This window comes from Oncorhynchus keta, chromosome 23 (genome assembly GCF_023373465.1).
Source record: "Oncorhynchus keta strain PuntledgeMale-10-30-2019 chromosome 23, Oket_V2, whole genome shotgun sequence".
NCBI classification, from domain to species: domain Eukaryota; kingdom Metazoa; phylum Chordata; class Actinopteri; order Salmoniformes; family Salmonidae; genus Oncorhynchus; species Oncorhynchus keta.
The window spans coordinates 20,808,102-20,824,017 of record NC_068443.1 but is presented as its reverse complement, the minus strand read 5'-3'; the positions used below and the strand labels follow the sequence as shown (position 1 = coordinate 20,824,017).

The window sequence follows — 15,916 nt, the reverse complement described above, 5'->3', positions numbered from 1 at the left end:
AGATTTGCCAGTTCTTGGTGTGAGATGTTACCTCACTCTTCCACCAGGCACCTGCAAATTCCCGGACATTTCTGGGGGGAATGGTCCTAGCCCTCACCCTCTGATCCAACAGGTCCAGGATGTGCTCAATGGGATTGAGATCTGGGCTCTTCGCTGGCCATGGCAGAACACTGACATTCCTGTCTTGCAGGAAATCATGCACAGAATGAGCAGTATGGCTGGTGGCATTGTCATGCTGGAGGATCATGTCAGGATGAGCCTGCAGGAACGGTACCACTTGAGGGAGGAGGATGTCGTTCCTGTAACGCACAGCGTTGAGATTGCCTACAATGACAACAAGCTCAGTCCGATGATGCTGTGACACTTGCACCAGACCATGACGGACCCTCCACCTCCACATCAATTCCACTCCAGAACACAGGCCTCTGTGTCAACGCTCATTCCTTCGACAAGAAACGCATATCCGACCATCACCCCTGGTGAGACAAAACCATGACTGGTCGCTGAAGAGCACTTTTTGCCATTCCTGTCTGGTCCAGCAATGGTGGGTTTGTGCCCATAGGCGACGTTGTTGCCGGTGATGTCTGGTGAGGACCTGCCTTACAAAAGGCCTACAAGCACTCAGTCCAGGCTTTCTCAGCCTATTGCAGACAGTTTAAGCACTGAGGAGGGATTGTGCGTTGTTCAGTTGCAAAGTAGCAAGTAGTTCCAAAGTAGTTCCAAAGTAGCAAGTAGTTCCTAATTACCCAACATTTTTGTTTTTGCCTTATCCTTCTGTCTTATGTAACCATACCAAACATAACAAATCTTACTAATTTGAGTGTCCCGGTTATCATGTACTATGTTACATCTAGTCTTGAAACCAGGCTGTTCCTACACAAGCAGTGGTCCAACCAGTTGGGTACAATACAAATTCTAAAAACGACTAAAAAGCATTCTTAATAGAGATGATTCATTGAGCTTAATTTGTACCTAGGAACTGGCACCAAGACTACATCATTTTGATAATGATACATCAGGACTTGCCAAATATCTGAGATATATTTTTAGTGCCCCTTGTATAATTGCTGTGTGCTAAGGGAAATGCTAAGGGGAAATCTGAACTGCTAAACTGTTTACAAACAAATCAAGGAGCTCAGTATGCAGACCACTTATTGCAGTCAAGCACAGTCAATGCTGAATGATGAAATATGCTCTTTGACTCAAATCTCAAGCAAGTCTGCTTATTAACCTACACATATAATGGAAATGGTTTGTAGATAAGATCTCAACCAAGGAACTGTGGACCTTATGTCTTGCACACACTTGTGGGAATATCTCATTTGTTTTGTTTGACATATTTTGATATATTAAATTGGTTGACCAAGTCAGCTCTGGTGAATGTTTGGCCTGAAACCAAATTCCTTACAAGCCTCAAATCATAGATTCCTACTAAATGTGTCTGAAAGCCCTTTTGCTCTGGACCACAGCTTCTCTCTCCAAAGAGATTGATTTATGATGAGGAAAATCTATATATGGTATTCCTAGCCTCATACTATACATTTTAAACAAGGACATGAAAGTTTCTTGTCTTAGAGCTTAATTTTGCACATTTGGAAACAAGATAAGTCTTATCATATCCAATGTGGTATAGGAATATTGAAGGTGAAACCCTTCATTTGAAGTACAAAAGTACAAGTTGGATCATTTAAAAGAAAAATGAAATATATAAAAAATAAGAATTAGAAATTAAATGACATACTGCATTTTCTCTGTATACATTGCATATTGTCTTATTGTGTAATACTAAAAGGAATGCAGGAATGTATTAAAAAATGAGAGTGCAGAGGCAACTCCAATGTCCACGTACAGTAGCTGTCAGTTGTACACAATGAGCAACGCATCAACTTATGACTGGTCGAAATCACACCAGATGTTACAATCAAGCCAATCGGCTTCAGCAACGCTGGTTCTTTGTCGAATGAAACATGTGTACGTTATCGGCGTCATCAGCTCCTACAATGAGTGGAAAGAGGGTGGGGTGACTCAGGAAAATAGTAGCTTTTGAACACCGAATAACCTGAAATCTGAGTTCACTGGTGAGTCAAAAAATCTACGGTTGCAATGTGATTTTTTTGTCAAACTTGTTGAACATGTTTTAGGACATATATGGCGGGCTGTACACCTCAGTATATTGTTGAATTCTACTCGATGTAATGTGGTTAATACTGTATATGTTGGCTACCGGTTTCTGTCTAAATGGGCTTGTAATTATTGCTAGCTTGCTAGTCCAGCAGTGTACGTTACCGTGGTAGTGCTAGCTACCGGTATACATTGATTAGCCAGATAGCTAGCATGCTAACTATTTGGTTTGACAGCTAGCCACCTACTAGTTTGGAAGTTTCACTCACTACTCCACTTTCGCTTTGGTTTTGTGTATCTTAGTATGTGACACTTTGCACATTTGAACCACTTCCCGCGAGAAAGGGCACTGCAAAATTGTAACCAAAACTCTCTACAACAACGTGGATATCAAAAAACAAGATAATGCTTGTAAAAAAATATATATATATATATTCAGCTATGAAGTCCTTTGACAAGTCTCAGCCACCAGAGAGAAACTTCTTCATTTGTACACTGTGCTGACTGCTGCTCTGGTTTAACATAACATTGAACAGCATGGCACCACAATGGTACAGTGCAAATCAATACAGTAATTCAGTACCAGCTAGGTGTCCAAGACAGCTGATGCCCCTAAGCAGCTGCAAAAGAGATCTGAAATGGCCAATTCAACTTGGCATTTTTTCCTTATGTTATGATTTCTGCAGTCATCATTATCCATATTTGCCCGGTGTTGATTTGAGATGGAGAACAGCTATGTGTTTAATCGTCAGAACGTTTTCATGTTGTGTCTTTGGCAATGTTTTAATCCCTGCTTTTCTTGAGGACATATGTACACTGACTGAATATTCCTTCAGTCAGTGCGCAGAGGAGTACACTGTGTTCTAGTTGTACGAATAATAAACAGTGTGTGCACTGTCAGAGGGTTACTACTCAGGCTGGCTTATATTTCGTTCATATACAATACCAGTCAAAAGTTTGGACACACTTGTTCATTCAAGGGTTTTCTTTATTTTTACTATTTTCTACATTGTAGAATAATAGTGAAGACATCAACACTATGAAATAACACACATGGAATCATGTAGTAACCAATAAAGTGTTAAACGAATCAAAATATATTTTAGATTCTTCAAAGTAGCCCCCATTTGCCTTGATGACAGCTTTGCACACGCTTGGCATTCTCCCAACCAGCTTCACATGGAATGCTTTTCCATCAGTCTTGAAGGAGTTACCACATATGCTGAGAATTTGTTGGCTGCTTTTCCTTCACTCTGCAGTCCAACTCATCCCAAACATCTCAATTGGGTTGAGGCCAGTTGACTGTGGAGGCCAGGTCATCTGATGCAGCACTTCATCACTCTCCTTGGTCAAATAGCCCTTACAGAGCCTGGAGGTGTTATGGTAGCCATGCTGGTTAAGTGTCCCTTGAATTCTAAATAAATTACATGGTGTCACCAGCAAAGCACCCCCACACCATCACATCTCCTCCTCCATGCTTCACGGTGGGAACTACACATGTATAGATCATCTGTTCACCAACTCTAAAATTAAACATTTGGATTCATCAGACCAAAGGACAGATTTCCACTGGTCTGATTTCCATTGCTTGTGTTTCTTGGCACAAGCAAGTCTCTTCTTCTTATTGGTGTCCTTTAGTGGTGGTTTATTTGCAGTAATTTGACTATGAAGGCCTGATTCACGCAGTCTCCTCTGAACAGTTGATGTTGAGATGTCTGTTACTTGAACTCTGTGTGAAGCATTTATTTGGGCTTCAATTTCTGAAGCTAGTAACTCTAATGAACTTATCTGCAGCAGAGGTAACTCTGGTTCTTCCTTTCCTTCCTCTCATCATAGCACTTGATGGTTTTTGCGACTGCACTTGAATGAACTTTAAAAGTTCTTAATGTTCCACGTTGACTGACCTTCATGTCTTAAAGAAATTGGCTGTTGTTTGTCTTTGCTTATTTGAGCTGTTCTTGCCATAATATGGACTTGGTCTTTTACCAAATAGGGCTGTATTCTGTATACCACCCCTACCTTGTCACAACACAACTGATTGGCTCAAATGCATTAAGAAGGAATGAAATTCCACAAATGTAACTTTTAACAAGGCACACCTGTTAATTGAAATGCATTCCAGGTGACTACCTCATGAAGCTGGTTGAGAGAATGTCAAGAGTGTGCAAAGCTGTCATCGAGGCAAAGGGTGGCTACTTTGAAGAATCTCGCTAAACACTTTTTTTGGTTACTACATGATTCCAAATGTGTTATTTAGTAGTTTTGATGTCTTCACTTTTATTCTACAATGTAGAAAATGTAGAAAATAGTCTAAATAAAGGAACCCTTGAATGAGTACGTGTCAACTTTTGACTGGTACTGTATACAAAAATAAAATAAAAAGGTCTATTGTTCCCTGAGGTATATAAATTCTGCATGGCTGTAACCGTGTGTTTCTGTCATGGAGACTCAAGGCAGCAGGCTTTTGTTCTAGCCCAGCACTAACACCTGAGGGTTTGGCAGGGCGGCAGTTAGAGAATGGCTGGTAATCTGAGGGTTGCAATCATGGCTTACGTCTGTCACTGGAAGAATCTTGCGGGATTCACAGTAATCAGTCAACTGGCAACCAGAGGTTTCTGGCATCACTATCTCTGATACAACCTACAACCGTTGTGCCCTAGAGCAAGGTATATCTTAAACCAGGCTGAAAAGGTGCCGGTTTCCACTTCAAGTCGATTTAATGGTCCACCAGCTTAAAAAAACAGGAAAATATGCGTTCTGTCTTAAAACACTATTTCCACCACCATGTTAGTGGTTAATGCTGCTTCCGGATGTTGTGTACCGCATTCAGCAGTCTGTTTACCCATGGCTGAACAGTGTACGCAACATCAGGAAGTGGCATTAGCCACTAGTATGGTGGTGGAAAAAGGGGTTTTATTAAGAGTGTATGTATATTTTCCCAGTTTTGGTTTTAGACAGGCGCACCATTAAATCAAGTCAAGGAGGAAACCAAGTAACCAACGCATTTGTAACCTGAATGGAGGATGTTTTATGAACAAACTGGTCGCCGGGGGACACGAGTGTCTCACTGTCTCGGCAGATTACAGTAGGACACCGACTTGACAAATGACGTAAGAATTAGAGGCATCTGGCGGAAGTAGGGGTACAGCCTGCCATGTGGTGTGTTAGTGGGACAGTGCAGCCCTTATATATATATATATATATACGGCTCAAAAAAATAAAGGGAACACTAAAATAACACATTCTAGATCTGAATGAATTAAATATTCTTATTAAATACTTTTTTCTTTACATAGTTGAATGTGCTGACAACAAAATCACACACAAATTATCAATGGAAATGAAATGTATCAACCCATGGACGTATGGATTTGGAGTCCCACTCAAAATTAAAGTGGAAAACCACACTACAGGCTGATCCAACTTTGATGTAATGCCCTTAAAACAAGTCAAAAAGAGGCTCAGTAGTGTGTGTGGCCTCCACGTGCCCGTATGACCTCCCTACAACGCCTGGGCATGCTCCTGATGAGGTGGCAGATCCTGAGGGATCTCCTCCCAGACCTGGACTAAAGCAGCCGCCAACTTCTGGACAGTCTGTGGTGCACAGGGCGCCAATGACAAGTTTCAGTTGAGCTAATTGATAAACTGGCCTATATACAGATCAGAGTTAGTGCTGGGTTGGAATGGAAGCCAGCATACGCTCAGTAGCTCTCCAGGACCTTATAGTATGGCTAACAACAAAGGCTTTTGTTCTGCTACTTGTGATTGTAGTACAGCACTTTAGAAGGCAATCCTTTTAAGCCATAGTGAGGAGCGATTAGTCCTTTTTTGAGGTCAGTTCGATTATCAATATTTTTAAAAATCAGGTTTTTGGTTTCTATTTTTTTTTGTGTGTGTGAAATGCCCTATGCATTATGTGGTTGAATGCTGTAACAACACAGAATAAAAAAGTAAAAGTGCCATTACTGCTTATCACTTATTCACCATAATTTATTCACATGACTTTTATAAAATATTTCAGTTCTGCATATTGCATTTGTTTTTGTCAATGACTTTATTTTATTGTAAGTCATCTCATCTCTATAGAGCTACTGCCTATGCTGTCTGACAACACTATTTTAGTAGTTCAAAGTAAATAAGGCATACTTTTATAACTGCTGAATACCAACTATCAAATACTTGGATAATGTATTTTTAGGGAGAGATACCTCGTGAAGCAACTGCTCACTATACCTCTCCATTGCATATTTTTCTCTCTTCTCAGTGTCTGTCCCACTTAATGTGGCAGGCATAAAATAAACAGACTGGACAAGTAGGTATGCAATAGATGATGGTTATTGTAGTTAATTACCACAGCTAAACTATGTAGACTGTTGGCCTGTTATTTAAAGCATTGAGCTCACGGAAAAATAGAACAAAATGGAATTTAAGAAATTGAACCAACATCAATCAATTAGTTGTTTTTGGAAACCAAAAATAAATACATTTGTTAATACTCAGCACTAGCCATCAGAGGGTTGGTTTTCAGTGCAACATTAATGAAACTGCTTACCAGTATGCAATTTTTTTTTTTACTAGAATTGGTCCTATATGTCCCAGTCACAGATCCACGATTATTCTTCTGCATTTCAGCAATATAATAACCATTAATATTGTTATGTAAATTAAATCCAACAAGCAATTGAATTCTCACTCGCCCAAATAATGAGAATATAGAAAACCAAGAAGCACAATAGATGCATAATTTTATAATAAAGGCCTGGCATTTAAATGTCTTCAAGTAGGCCAACTATTGCTATTGACTCCGAGGCACGAAATAAACAAAACATGTTGCGTTTGAGTGAGAAAGGGTCCCTATGTTCCTTCGTTTATATTAATGGAATTCGCCGTCCACCTTCCAAGAAGCGCACCGCAACCCCATCAGTCACGTGGTTGGTTAGGGTGCAGTGACGTCACCAGAGACAGATTTGTGAAGAATAAGCAGACTAGAGAACGAGCCCGAGGTGCGTCACTTTATATTGCATCGTCCTTTCATAGAGAGAGAGAGAGAGAGCAGATAATCTGTTCAATATTTTAGAGACCCAATGCCTGGTCCCACCCAAGCACTGTCCCCAAATGGAGAGAATAACAACGACATCATCCCAACGGACGGATCCAACTGCATTCCTTACAGAAAAAATACAGTGCGAGGAGAGCGCGCCTACAGGTAAATCAGTGCAAATGCCGCAGTTGGCGTGGTTTCATAGCAAGGCTTTGAGCACAAGGTTGCTGCAAAACCCTGAACATTTGTTTCACGAGCATTGAATGTTTTCCATGCCACGGTCTAGTGCTATTTCGATTCCGTTACAATGAATCGGCTCGTGCAATAGTGCATGTATTGCCTTCTTGGTGACTTGTCATTATCAAATCCAACATGTACGTGCTGTTTCTTAATCATGGGTTAAATCGTTTTGAGGAGGCCTCTCTCTGCAAGTTAACAATTCTGCCAAAGCGAAATACGTGACATTTACAGTGATATAACGGCACAAATTATGTGGCGAGTTGGAAATAAGACCGTTGTCAAAAAGACTACCCCGTTAGCTTGCTCCATTATCACATACACAGTCACTGTCTTGACTATAACGTTAATGATTGCAAGTAGCTGCTTTACTATTTTTGTTGGTCCAACCCCTACATAATCATGTGTTCTGGGATAAGGGGCACCTTTACTATCTTAGTTATTCCTTGTATTATATGTCATGGTTATAAAACCAGTCTGTTCAAATGATAAAGTCTTCTGTCTGGGTCAAGTATAGCCAATGAGCTAACTGGCTAACAAAGCTAGCAGTACATCTGCTTTGTTGACACGAGAACGGCTGTCCTTTTTATCAGTGCGAAATCAATGAGAGTATAGTTCGAAACCGAAACTCCAGTCCAAATTTGGTCAGTTTGGGTCATTGGAATAAATTATGCGCTTGATGTAATTGTAGCCTAACGTTAGCTGTTACCGTAATGGAAATGCATTGTCCGTCTGCCGCTAAGTGGCCAGCCCTTCTTGTTATCTGTGACAGTAGGATGTAAGATTATTAGCTAAGTGTTTGGTATGGTGGAGCGATAGAACACTAGACATTAGTAGGCCCGTTTTTTATTTCTGATACCCATCTGAGAATATGAAATGGTGCGATAACAACTCGGGTCTTACATTTTGACATTATGGGTTCCAGCCTCATCATTTAGAATGAAATAATACCAAAGCGGTGAAAAGCGCTATTTTGTTGCACTTTTACAATGTTCTTGCATAATGTAGGATACACTCGTCAAAGACCATGTTTGAAGTTACTGTGATCACATCACTATGGTTATCAACAGTTTCACACATTATACTATTCATGCTATTTGTTTGCACTGTGAGAGCTTACACCATGTTCATTTCACTTTGCTCCATTGATGTTTCTTAACTCACAATAGCCAGCTTCATTATGAAGATACGTTTTTTTATATCCTCATGCAATGTCTCCTCATCATCATGTAGATTTGTAGTACAACTATACTCAAACTTCACTCAATTTCAATACTCTCCTGAATGCTTTTTCCATATTTGTTTGAGCCCTCTCCTGTTATGAGTGTATATGCATGTTTAGTGTTGATAGTGTGTATCCATTGCTGTTTAATTGGACATCCTTTATCTTTATGTGTTACTAACATGTTATCACATTACTAGACTTTGGCTTAATTTCGTACAGTATCTAGTAGCTGTGATTATATGCCTATGTTTACTTGCTTGCTGTCAAATCAGTGAATTTCCCCTGGATGGTTTGTATTGTTGTTGCCTTGCTTAATCTTTGCTACTGCATCTTTCTGTTTAATGGCAGTAGTTGAAAATTATATGCAGGTTTTTATCTGTTGGTCAACAATTGTGTGTACAGAATATTGGCTAACCATTATGTAAAAGGGATACAAGATGGTAATGTTTTGTAGAAAGTGAATTATAACTGACAGAAATGCCTTCCTGTATTTTGCAGTTGGGGGATGGCGGTCAACGTATATTCTACCTCAATAACCCAGGAGACTATGAGCAGGCATGATATCACTGCCTGGGTTAACGATCTTCTCGGTCTGAACTACACTAAAGTGGAGCAGCTCTCCTCAGGTAAGAATAATTACCCTCTTAACTCTGCTGCAAACTGTGCTTCCTCCCAGAACCAAGGACCTCAGGATATAGGCCGAGCATAAGAAGGGAGATGCAGGATGATACTATAGGTATTGGATGAGAAACAGATGGCCATTTTTTTCCCTCTCTTATATGCCCAACTTCTGCTGATAAACTCCAATTATACATAGTAATATGTATAATCAAAGAAACCTGGTGTAACCCCAACCTTGCTCCTAACCTAACCTTGCTCTGACAGAGAAGACGGACTGTGCTATTAATAAAACTAGTGTGCGCACTTGCTGTGCCTACCATGCCATGGCTACTCCAAGTAATCCAATCTCTCCTGAACCACACATAGTCCTGTCGCAAGGTGTGCTAATGGTACTAATTCCATGGTCTCTAGTCTGTGTCTTTTAATTGAAGGGATGTGTTGTGCACAGGTTTGCTAATGGCAGTACAGATTAACATTTCCATCAAGCATGTGCCTGAAAAATATAATTAGTTTGCACTTGTATCAGAAGAGAAACAAGCAGTAATTTTTGTCACACATCTCAATTCCCTTCTAGGAGCAGCCTACTGCCAGTTCATGGATTTGTTATTCCCTGGCTGCGTCCATCTTAAGAAGGTTAAGTTCCAGGCTAAATTCGAGCATGAGTACATTCATAACTTCAAGCTGCTGCAGGCCTCTTTCAAGAGAATGAATGTGGACAAGGTGAGAGGATGAGGCCAAGTAGTGTCCTGACGTGACCTACCGTAGCTGCTAATGACAGTTAGTTGCATTGGCAAGGCTATATTAGATAGAACACTCACAAAGTTCCTTCATTTTTTTCCTTCTAATTTGTCAAGTCACATGAAGTCCAGATTATTAAAATAATTGGGGTAATTGTTTATCTTGATCATTTATTTCCACTTCTCCTCTTTAAAGATTATTCCTGTGGAGAAGCTTGTGAAAGCCAGATTTCAGGACAACCTTGACTTCATCCAGTGGTTTAAGAGGTTCTTTGATGCCAACTATGACGGTAAGGATTACGACCCACTTCAGGCCAGACAGGGTCAGGATGCCATCCCCCCACCTGACCCCGGTGAGCAGATCTTCAACCTGCCAAAAAAGTCCCAACACCACGCAGCCAGCTCCCCCACTGCAGGTAAGACCAGCTACCTGAGGGGTCTATCTAATAGAAAGCAGGATCAATGTGTTAGCCAGATAACTTGTCTAAATATTAGGAAATAATGTTGTTGTTTTTTAAAGATGTGCTTGAAATGAGCATGGTCTAACTGACTCAACAACCAAAAACACATATGTTTAGCTTTCTTAATGAACCAGAACATTTGTTTAATTCTGGTTGTTTATCAAAGTTAGCCTGCTAACTCATTTATCCTGTTTTGTAGGACACCCCTCTGGACAACATACATTGTTTATGTAGATTAAGAAACTGTCTGAGGGTGTTTTCACATATAGTCCTCTTTAATGAACCTATATCAGTCCTCTTTACTCTGGGGTAAAAAGCAAAATAACTATGTTCTTTTTGTATTCACACGACCCATGCCTTTGAATAAGGACTCAACTCTTTTGCCAGTTCACTTGACCTGGTCTGAGTCCTCTTCGCATTCACATTGCTATGTTTATAAAGGAACCAAGATCTTTTTCCAACATTCACTCAATGCACTCTGGGTTTTTACAAAGCCATTATATCAGATCATGTTATTGGACATCTAGATATACTTTTTGGAAGCTAATAGATTGCATTTAGTTAAAAGATGAGATTTATAATTTGAAGATAATATTAACATGTACAAATTATTGGTAACAGAATAAATAGCAGAAGAATACTGCAGATTAAATAATGCTGTAATTGAACATTTTACACCCAATATAGCCCACTGGCCCTTTACGAATGACTTGCCTAGTTAAATAAATAAAAAAGAGCCAGTGTTGATTTTATGCTTAGTGCTATCGAGGCTCTTTGGGACATTCCTACTCTAAATCCTAACCTTAACCCTTTCCTTAACTATTTTAAATGTTAACTTCCATGTGGTAACGTCAGAGTTGGGACGTCCCAATGATCCCGGATAGCACGTCTCTTGATTTTGTATCCTCTGTTGGGATTGTTGCCAAGTATGTCGTCTTCTCACATTATTCAAACCCCACAAACGAAATAAACAGTGTATGAAGCTCTCTTAGCATATAGCGCACATAGTGCAAACATATAATCTGAAAACTCCACACAATTTGGAAATTTCTCTGCTTTCTTGACAATCGCTAATCAATATCCAAAAACGGCACACGTTTTTTTCCACTAACCTTATCTTTTCTCTTTTGTAGCACCAATGTGAGGGATTATGGCAGGGGAAACGGTGTTGCATTACTGTAGTGCAGTAATAATGACAAGCGAACCTGGGAAGCTTTGGATTCGCATTGCCCTAAAAACGGGAACTGGACCACGGAGTTCAAGCGAACCGAACTCAGACCACCCCTTGATGGTCTCAGTTTGGTTCACTTCAGGGGCTCTTTTGAGGGTCTGAGTTCCTTTTTTAAATTGTACCTTTATTCAACTAGGCAAGTCAGTGTTCACACTGAACGAAAAATTAACAAACCGAGGTGAGTTCACAAAAATTGGCTGAAAAGGACCAAGTGTGAACACCCTGACATGACCAGATTATTTACATTTTCTAACATATCTTTGTGTTCAGGAGCCACCAGGGCAAGTGCAACAACTCCGAAACAAAACCCCTGCAGCCCCCATCCATCCTCCAGACCCTCTTCAGCGAAAAGAATCCCAGTTGCAACTCCAACGACAACTCCGGCCAAAGGAGAGCGGGAACTGGAAGCACAGGTCACAGGGCTCAACGACCAGGTATAAAGTCACTACTACAGAATAATTACAACTTAATATATATAAGTTACTACAACAGCGTCATTACAATTTAATATATCTAAGTTGGACTCACTGTTTAGATTTGTAAGAAGGATATGTATGTATTGTTTTTGGCAAAACCAATATAATAACTAATTACAAACTGCATTGAATGATCATTCCATAATCCTGGTTTTCCAAGGATTAAATTACTGTTAAATCCTAAACATGAAAACGATCCAAGTAATAAGCAGTTGGGGATCAGAGGAACAGTGGTGTATTACAGCTAGATTTTTAAGATGGTGCGCTGTCCAACTTTGACCATTTTGTATTTTATTGACAATGGAAAAATCATTAATACTGCACATCATTATACAAAACAGTTTCCACACAAAGAAAATTGTGGTGTGTGAAGTAAAACAAGTAGATGATAGTAATATCAACTTGTCTGTATGATACTAATACTACTTTTCCTCATTTTGTGTACAGGTGAACACATTAAAACTTGCACTTGAGGGTGTGGAGAAGGAGAGGGACTTTTACTTTGGAAAGCTGCGGGATGTGGAAGTGCTGGCACAGGAACAAGGTCAGGAGAGCGCCCAGTTCGTGGAGCGGCTAATGGAGATTCTGTACTCTGCAGACGAACAGGTCAGTCGGCTGTATTTGATTGGCTCTTCATTGATTGATCATTCATAGGAATTTCCCAGAGGCGGTTGGGTGTGGGTTGCTGTTGTGCAACGTTTGTTTTAGGTTCTAGAAGGTTGGTACTGGATTGGATAGCAAAGGTTTTGCTAATCGTTCAAGGACTTCATTTTCTTGGCCTTGACATTTTGTTATGACTGCTTGTGTCCCTTCAGGAAGGTGCAGGAGAGGTGGATGGAGAAGATGTGGATCCAGGGGTCCATGAAGAGGATGTTCCTGATGATCAGCAGGATGAGTACTGACTGCCATCACTCCCTGTCCTTGCCCCTGGCCCCACCACAACACCATGCCCTTTTGTTTTGTGAGAATTTTGTTACAGGTTTAATTTTTTTTTTAAATTCTCATTTGTACTTTCTTCCCCTCGTGGTTTGTTTATTTTTTTGTTCTCCTGAAGACTGAGCACATGAAACAACCTCATGCAAAGAAACATGACCCTATTTTATTTTTATATATATATATATATATATATATATATATATATATAATATTCCTCTGCTGTTCTACATTCTGTGTGTTATTGTGACTGTTGTGAAATGCTGTAGGCAGGTGGCTGTTATTACATACTGCCACATGCAGACAAGCTCAGAACATCACAGAAGTTTCCAAGGACAGTGAAAAAAACAAGTCATCCAAAATTCTAGATGTGACAAAATGTTGTAGTATGGAGTGGACAGATAGTGTTTTTATCTGTCAGCAAGTGTTATGTATGTTGCCAGCTTCGGTCGGTCCCATGATCCTTCCATTATGTACGTTGTTTCAAAGTGATTGTTTATTTGATTTTTTTTATTACATATCAACCATATTAATCATGAGAATGCAATAAGAAAATGCCCTGAAGGGCTCGTAGTATCTCCTAAATAACCTTCCTCCATATGTTGCACTGACATTTGACTCTGGAATGGATAATACTGTATGTCCATAGACTCACAATTACAAATTAATGACAAAAACAATAATTAAAGCTTAGAAGACTCGATATTGCCTTTACATGAAGTGAGGCAGTATGGTCCATGAGAATCATGAATGAAAAGCAGTAGTGAGTTAGTCACATACTAGTCATAATTTGTCTATCTTCATGAATTCTAAGAATTCTGATAAATTAATCAGTGTACTCAAAAATGCCTAATTTGCACCAGATTTGGTGCATCAGTGACAGAAACAAGTTTGTTTCGGTATGGCTTCATCATAAGGGAAGGGAGCTCATTTTAGTGTAGACTAGTATGACCACAATGAACATTATTTTCAACTTTAGTTTTAACAGCAACTAACCACCTTCGTATTCAGTGGAAGTCAGGTATATTTCAGATGTTTTCATATGACTTTTGAACCACATGTCTTAGGGAAAGTTGTGAGTCAGTTCACTGAGTAATTTGACATACTATATTCCAAGTACGTACATTGTATACCTTTTTTTAATGTTGCATTTATTATTATTGAACTTGGCAGTGCACCATAATGCTTTAGTCATATATTGTGTAAATGAAAAGGAATGTAAACATGTGCTGTCAATAATTATATATATTTTTTCTGATGTCCCACTCATTATGCATTCCCCAAAACGTGTTGCATGTTTGCATTTTATTTGTGAATAACTTGACCTGCTTTTTAAATATTTAATAATAAAAAATAACTATTAAGTGAGATGTGTTTTTGTATGTTTAACCTGCGTTTTGAAAGCTGTTGAGATTTGAATGGATTTACTGTAATAAAACCTTTCACCTTTTCAGTCAAATTGAGTTTTTCATTATGTTGTCGTATTATCCATCAAATATCCAACCTTCAATATTATTCACTGCGACAGTTGATATTTAAAAAAAAAATGTAAGGAACGAAAACTGTTAATTTGGATTTGGCAGTGCAGTGGTCAATGAGGTATTGATGCCCAAAACAGGCTCTGTCTATTTGATGTGTTTACTGAAGGAACTGACTCCATTTGGGTTTGCTTTGCACCAAAATAGTACACTTTGTCTAGTGTTTCTGTTCCAGTCTATTTATTTTAATTTATTTAACCTTTATTTAACTAGGCAAGTCAGTTAAGAACACATTCTTATTTACAATGATGTATTGCAGTAACAGTAAGGCACTGTAGAGTTAATTGAAGTCATTAAAATTACATTTCCTCTAACATTTGTCAGCTTAGAACCAAGTTCTCTGCTGCAAACTCAGAAGCCTGACAAGTGGTAGATATATAGCCTCTTGCTATTTACCTACTAAGTAATTAAACCTAAATAAATCCACAAATAATGGAGTTTTTCAGTGTCGAACTGCTTCCAGCATTGTCTATTTAATGAACGTCAGCACTGTTCAACAAGCAAATGACTGTAGTACAAGGTGCGTCACCAACCTTTAGTACTACATTTCCCAGAAGCCAACAATAAGTCAATATCGTAAAAATGAATGAAAACAAAAAAAATGTGCTTATTGGTCTTCATTTAAGGTTAGGCATAAGGTTACGAGTGTGTTTAAGGTCAGGTTTAAAATCTGATTTTAAGAAGCGAAACCATAATTGCCAGGGTTTATGACTTCGTGGTTGTGGGACAACAAACAGAAGGGGTAACCCAGACATGTCACAGGGGCTATAAAGCTGATGCATCTGTTCAGAACGTTTTCTCACCACCAAATGTGGTAGTGAGAGGAAGTCTGTGAATTTTCTCATCGATGAAACATCTGATCTTAATAAATGTTTATATTTACAGCACAGTGCACAATGTTTTAAAGACTTAACGCTTGGCCAACGTTTTTTTTTAAATTGCGCGGTTTTTGAAAGAGAGCAAGGTCGAATTGAGTTTGTGCACACGCGCACTTCACCGAGGAGGCGTTCCCTAACGGAAAAATGCAAAGACATGCTACAACGTGCCAATAGGTTCTCGCAAGCTTGCCATGCTTGTTTTGCCCACCATGCTTCATTTGCTCCCACTGTAAACGACACAGATGAACTGTCTTTGGGTTAGTTATAAATATCTTTGATGGGACATTATAAAATGTAACCACTTCCTGAAAATGGTGCGCCAATAAGAAAAATTGTGGACAGCCAGCTGGTAATTTCATATTAGTGCTGAGCGATTAACTGAATTGTCGGTTATTTTTTGTTTTTTTAAACAACTAA

The 15,916-nt window shown here is 39.3% G+C and overlaps 1 protein-coding gene across 2 annotated transcripts; it reads left to right on the top strand.

The window, feature by feature from the left end:
- Window positions 1-1,960: 1,960 nt before the first annotated feature.
- Window positions 1,961-14,542, top strand: LOC118377992 (microtubule-associated protein RP/EB family member 2-like). 2 transcript variants are annotated; one of them, XM_035764926.2, is made up of 7 exons: window positions 1,961-2,078; window positions 9,123-9,250; window positions 9,820-9,965; window positions 10,179-10,398; window positions 11,945-12,108; window positions 12,598-12,756; window positions 12,966-14,542. In XM_035764926.2, the coding sequence occupies exons 2-7, from the start codon at window positions 9,130-9,132 to the stop codon at window positions 13,050-13,052; spliced, it is 897 nt and encodes a 298-aa protein (XP_035620819.1). In that variant the 5' UTR covers window positions 1,961-2,078; window positions 9,123-9,129; the 3' UTR covers window positions 13,053-14,542. The 2 variants fall into 2 exon arrangements, with proteins under 2 accessions (XP_035620819.1, XP_035620818.1); XM_035764925.2 differs by lacking the exon at window positions 1,961-2,078 and adding an exon at window positions 7,073-7,327.
- Window positions 14,543-15,916: the final 1,374 nt, after the last annotated feature.

What these genes read in the sequence shown, in the direction of transcription:
- LOC118377992 (XM_035764925.2), top strand. Translation starts at nt 7,206, where the DNA reads ATGCCTGGTCCCACCCAAGCACTGTCCCCAAATGGAGAGAATAACAAC. An exon ending in AGTGGAGCAGCTCTCCTCAG is followed by an intron (nt 9,251 to 9,819) that starts GTAAGAATAATT and finishes ATTCCCTTCTAG; the next exon opens with GAGCAGCCTACTGCCAGTTC. An exon ending in AGCCAGCTCCCCCACTGCAG is followed by an intron (nt 10,399 to 11,944) that starts GTAAGACCAGCT and finishes CTTTGTGTTCAG; the next exon opens with GAGCCACCAGGGCAAGTGCA.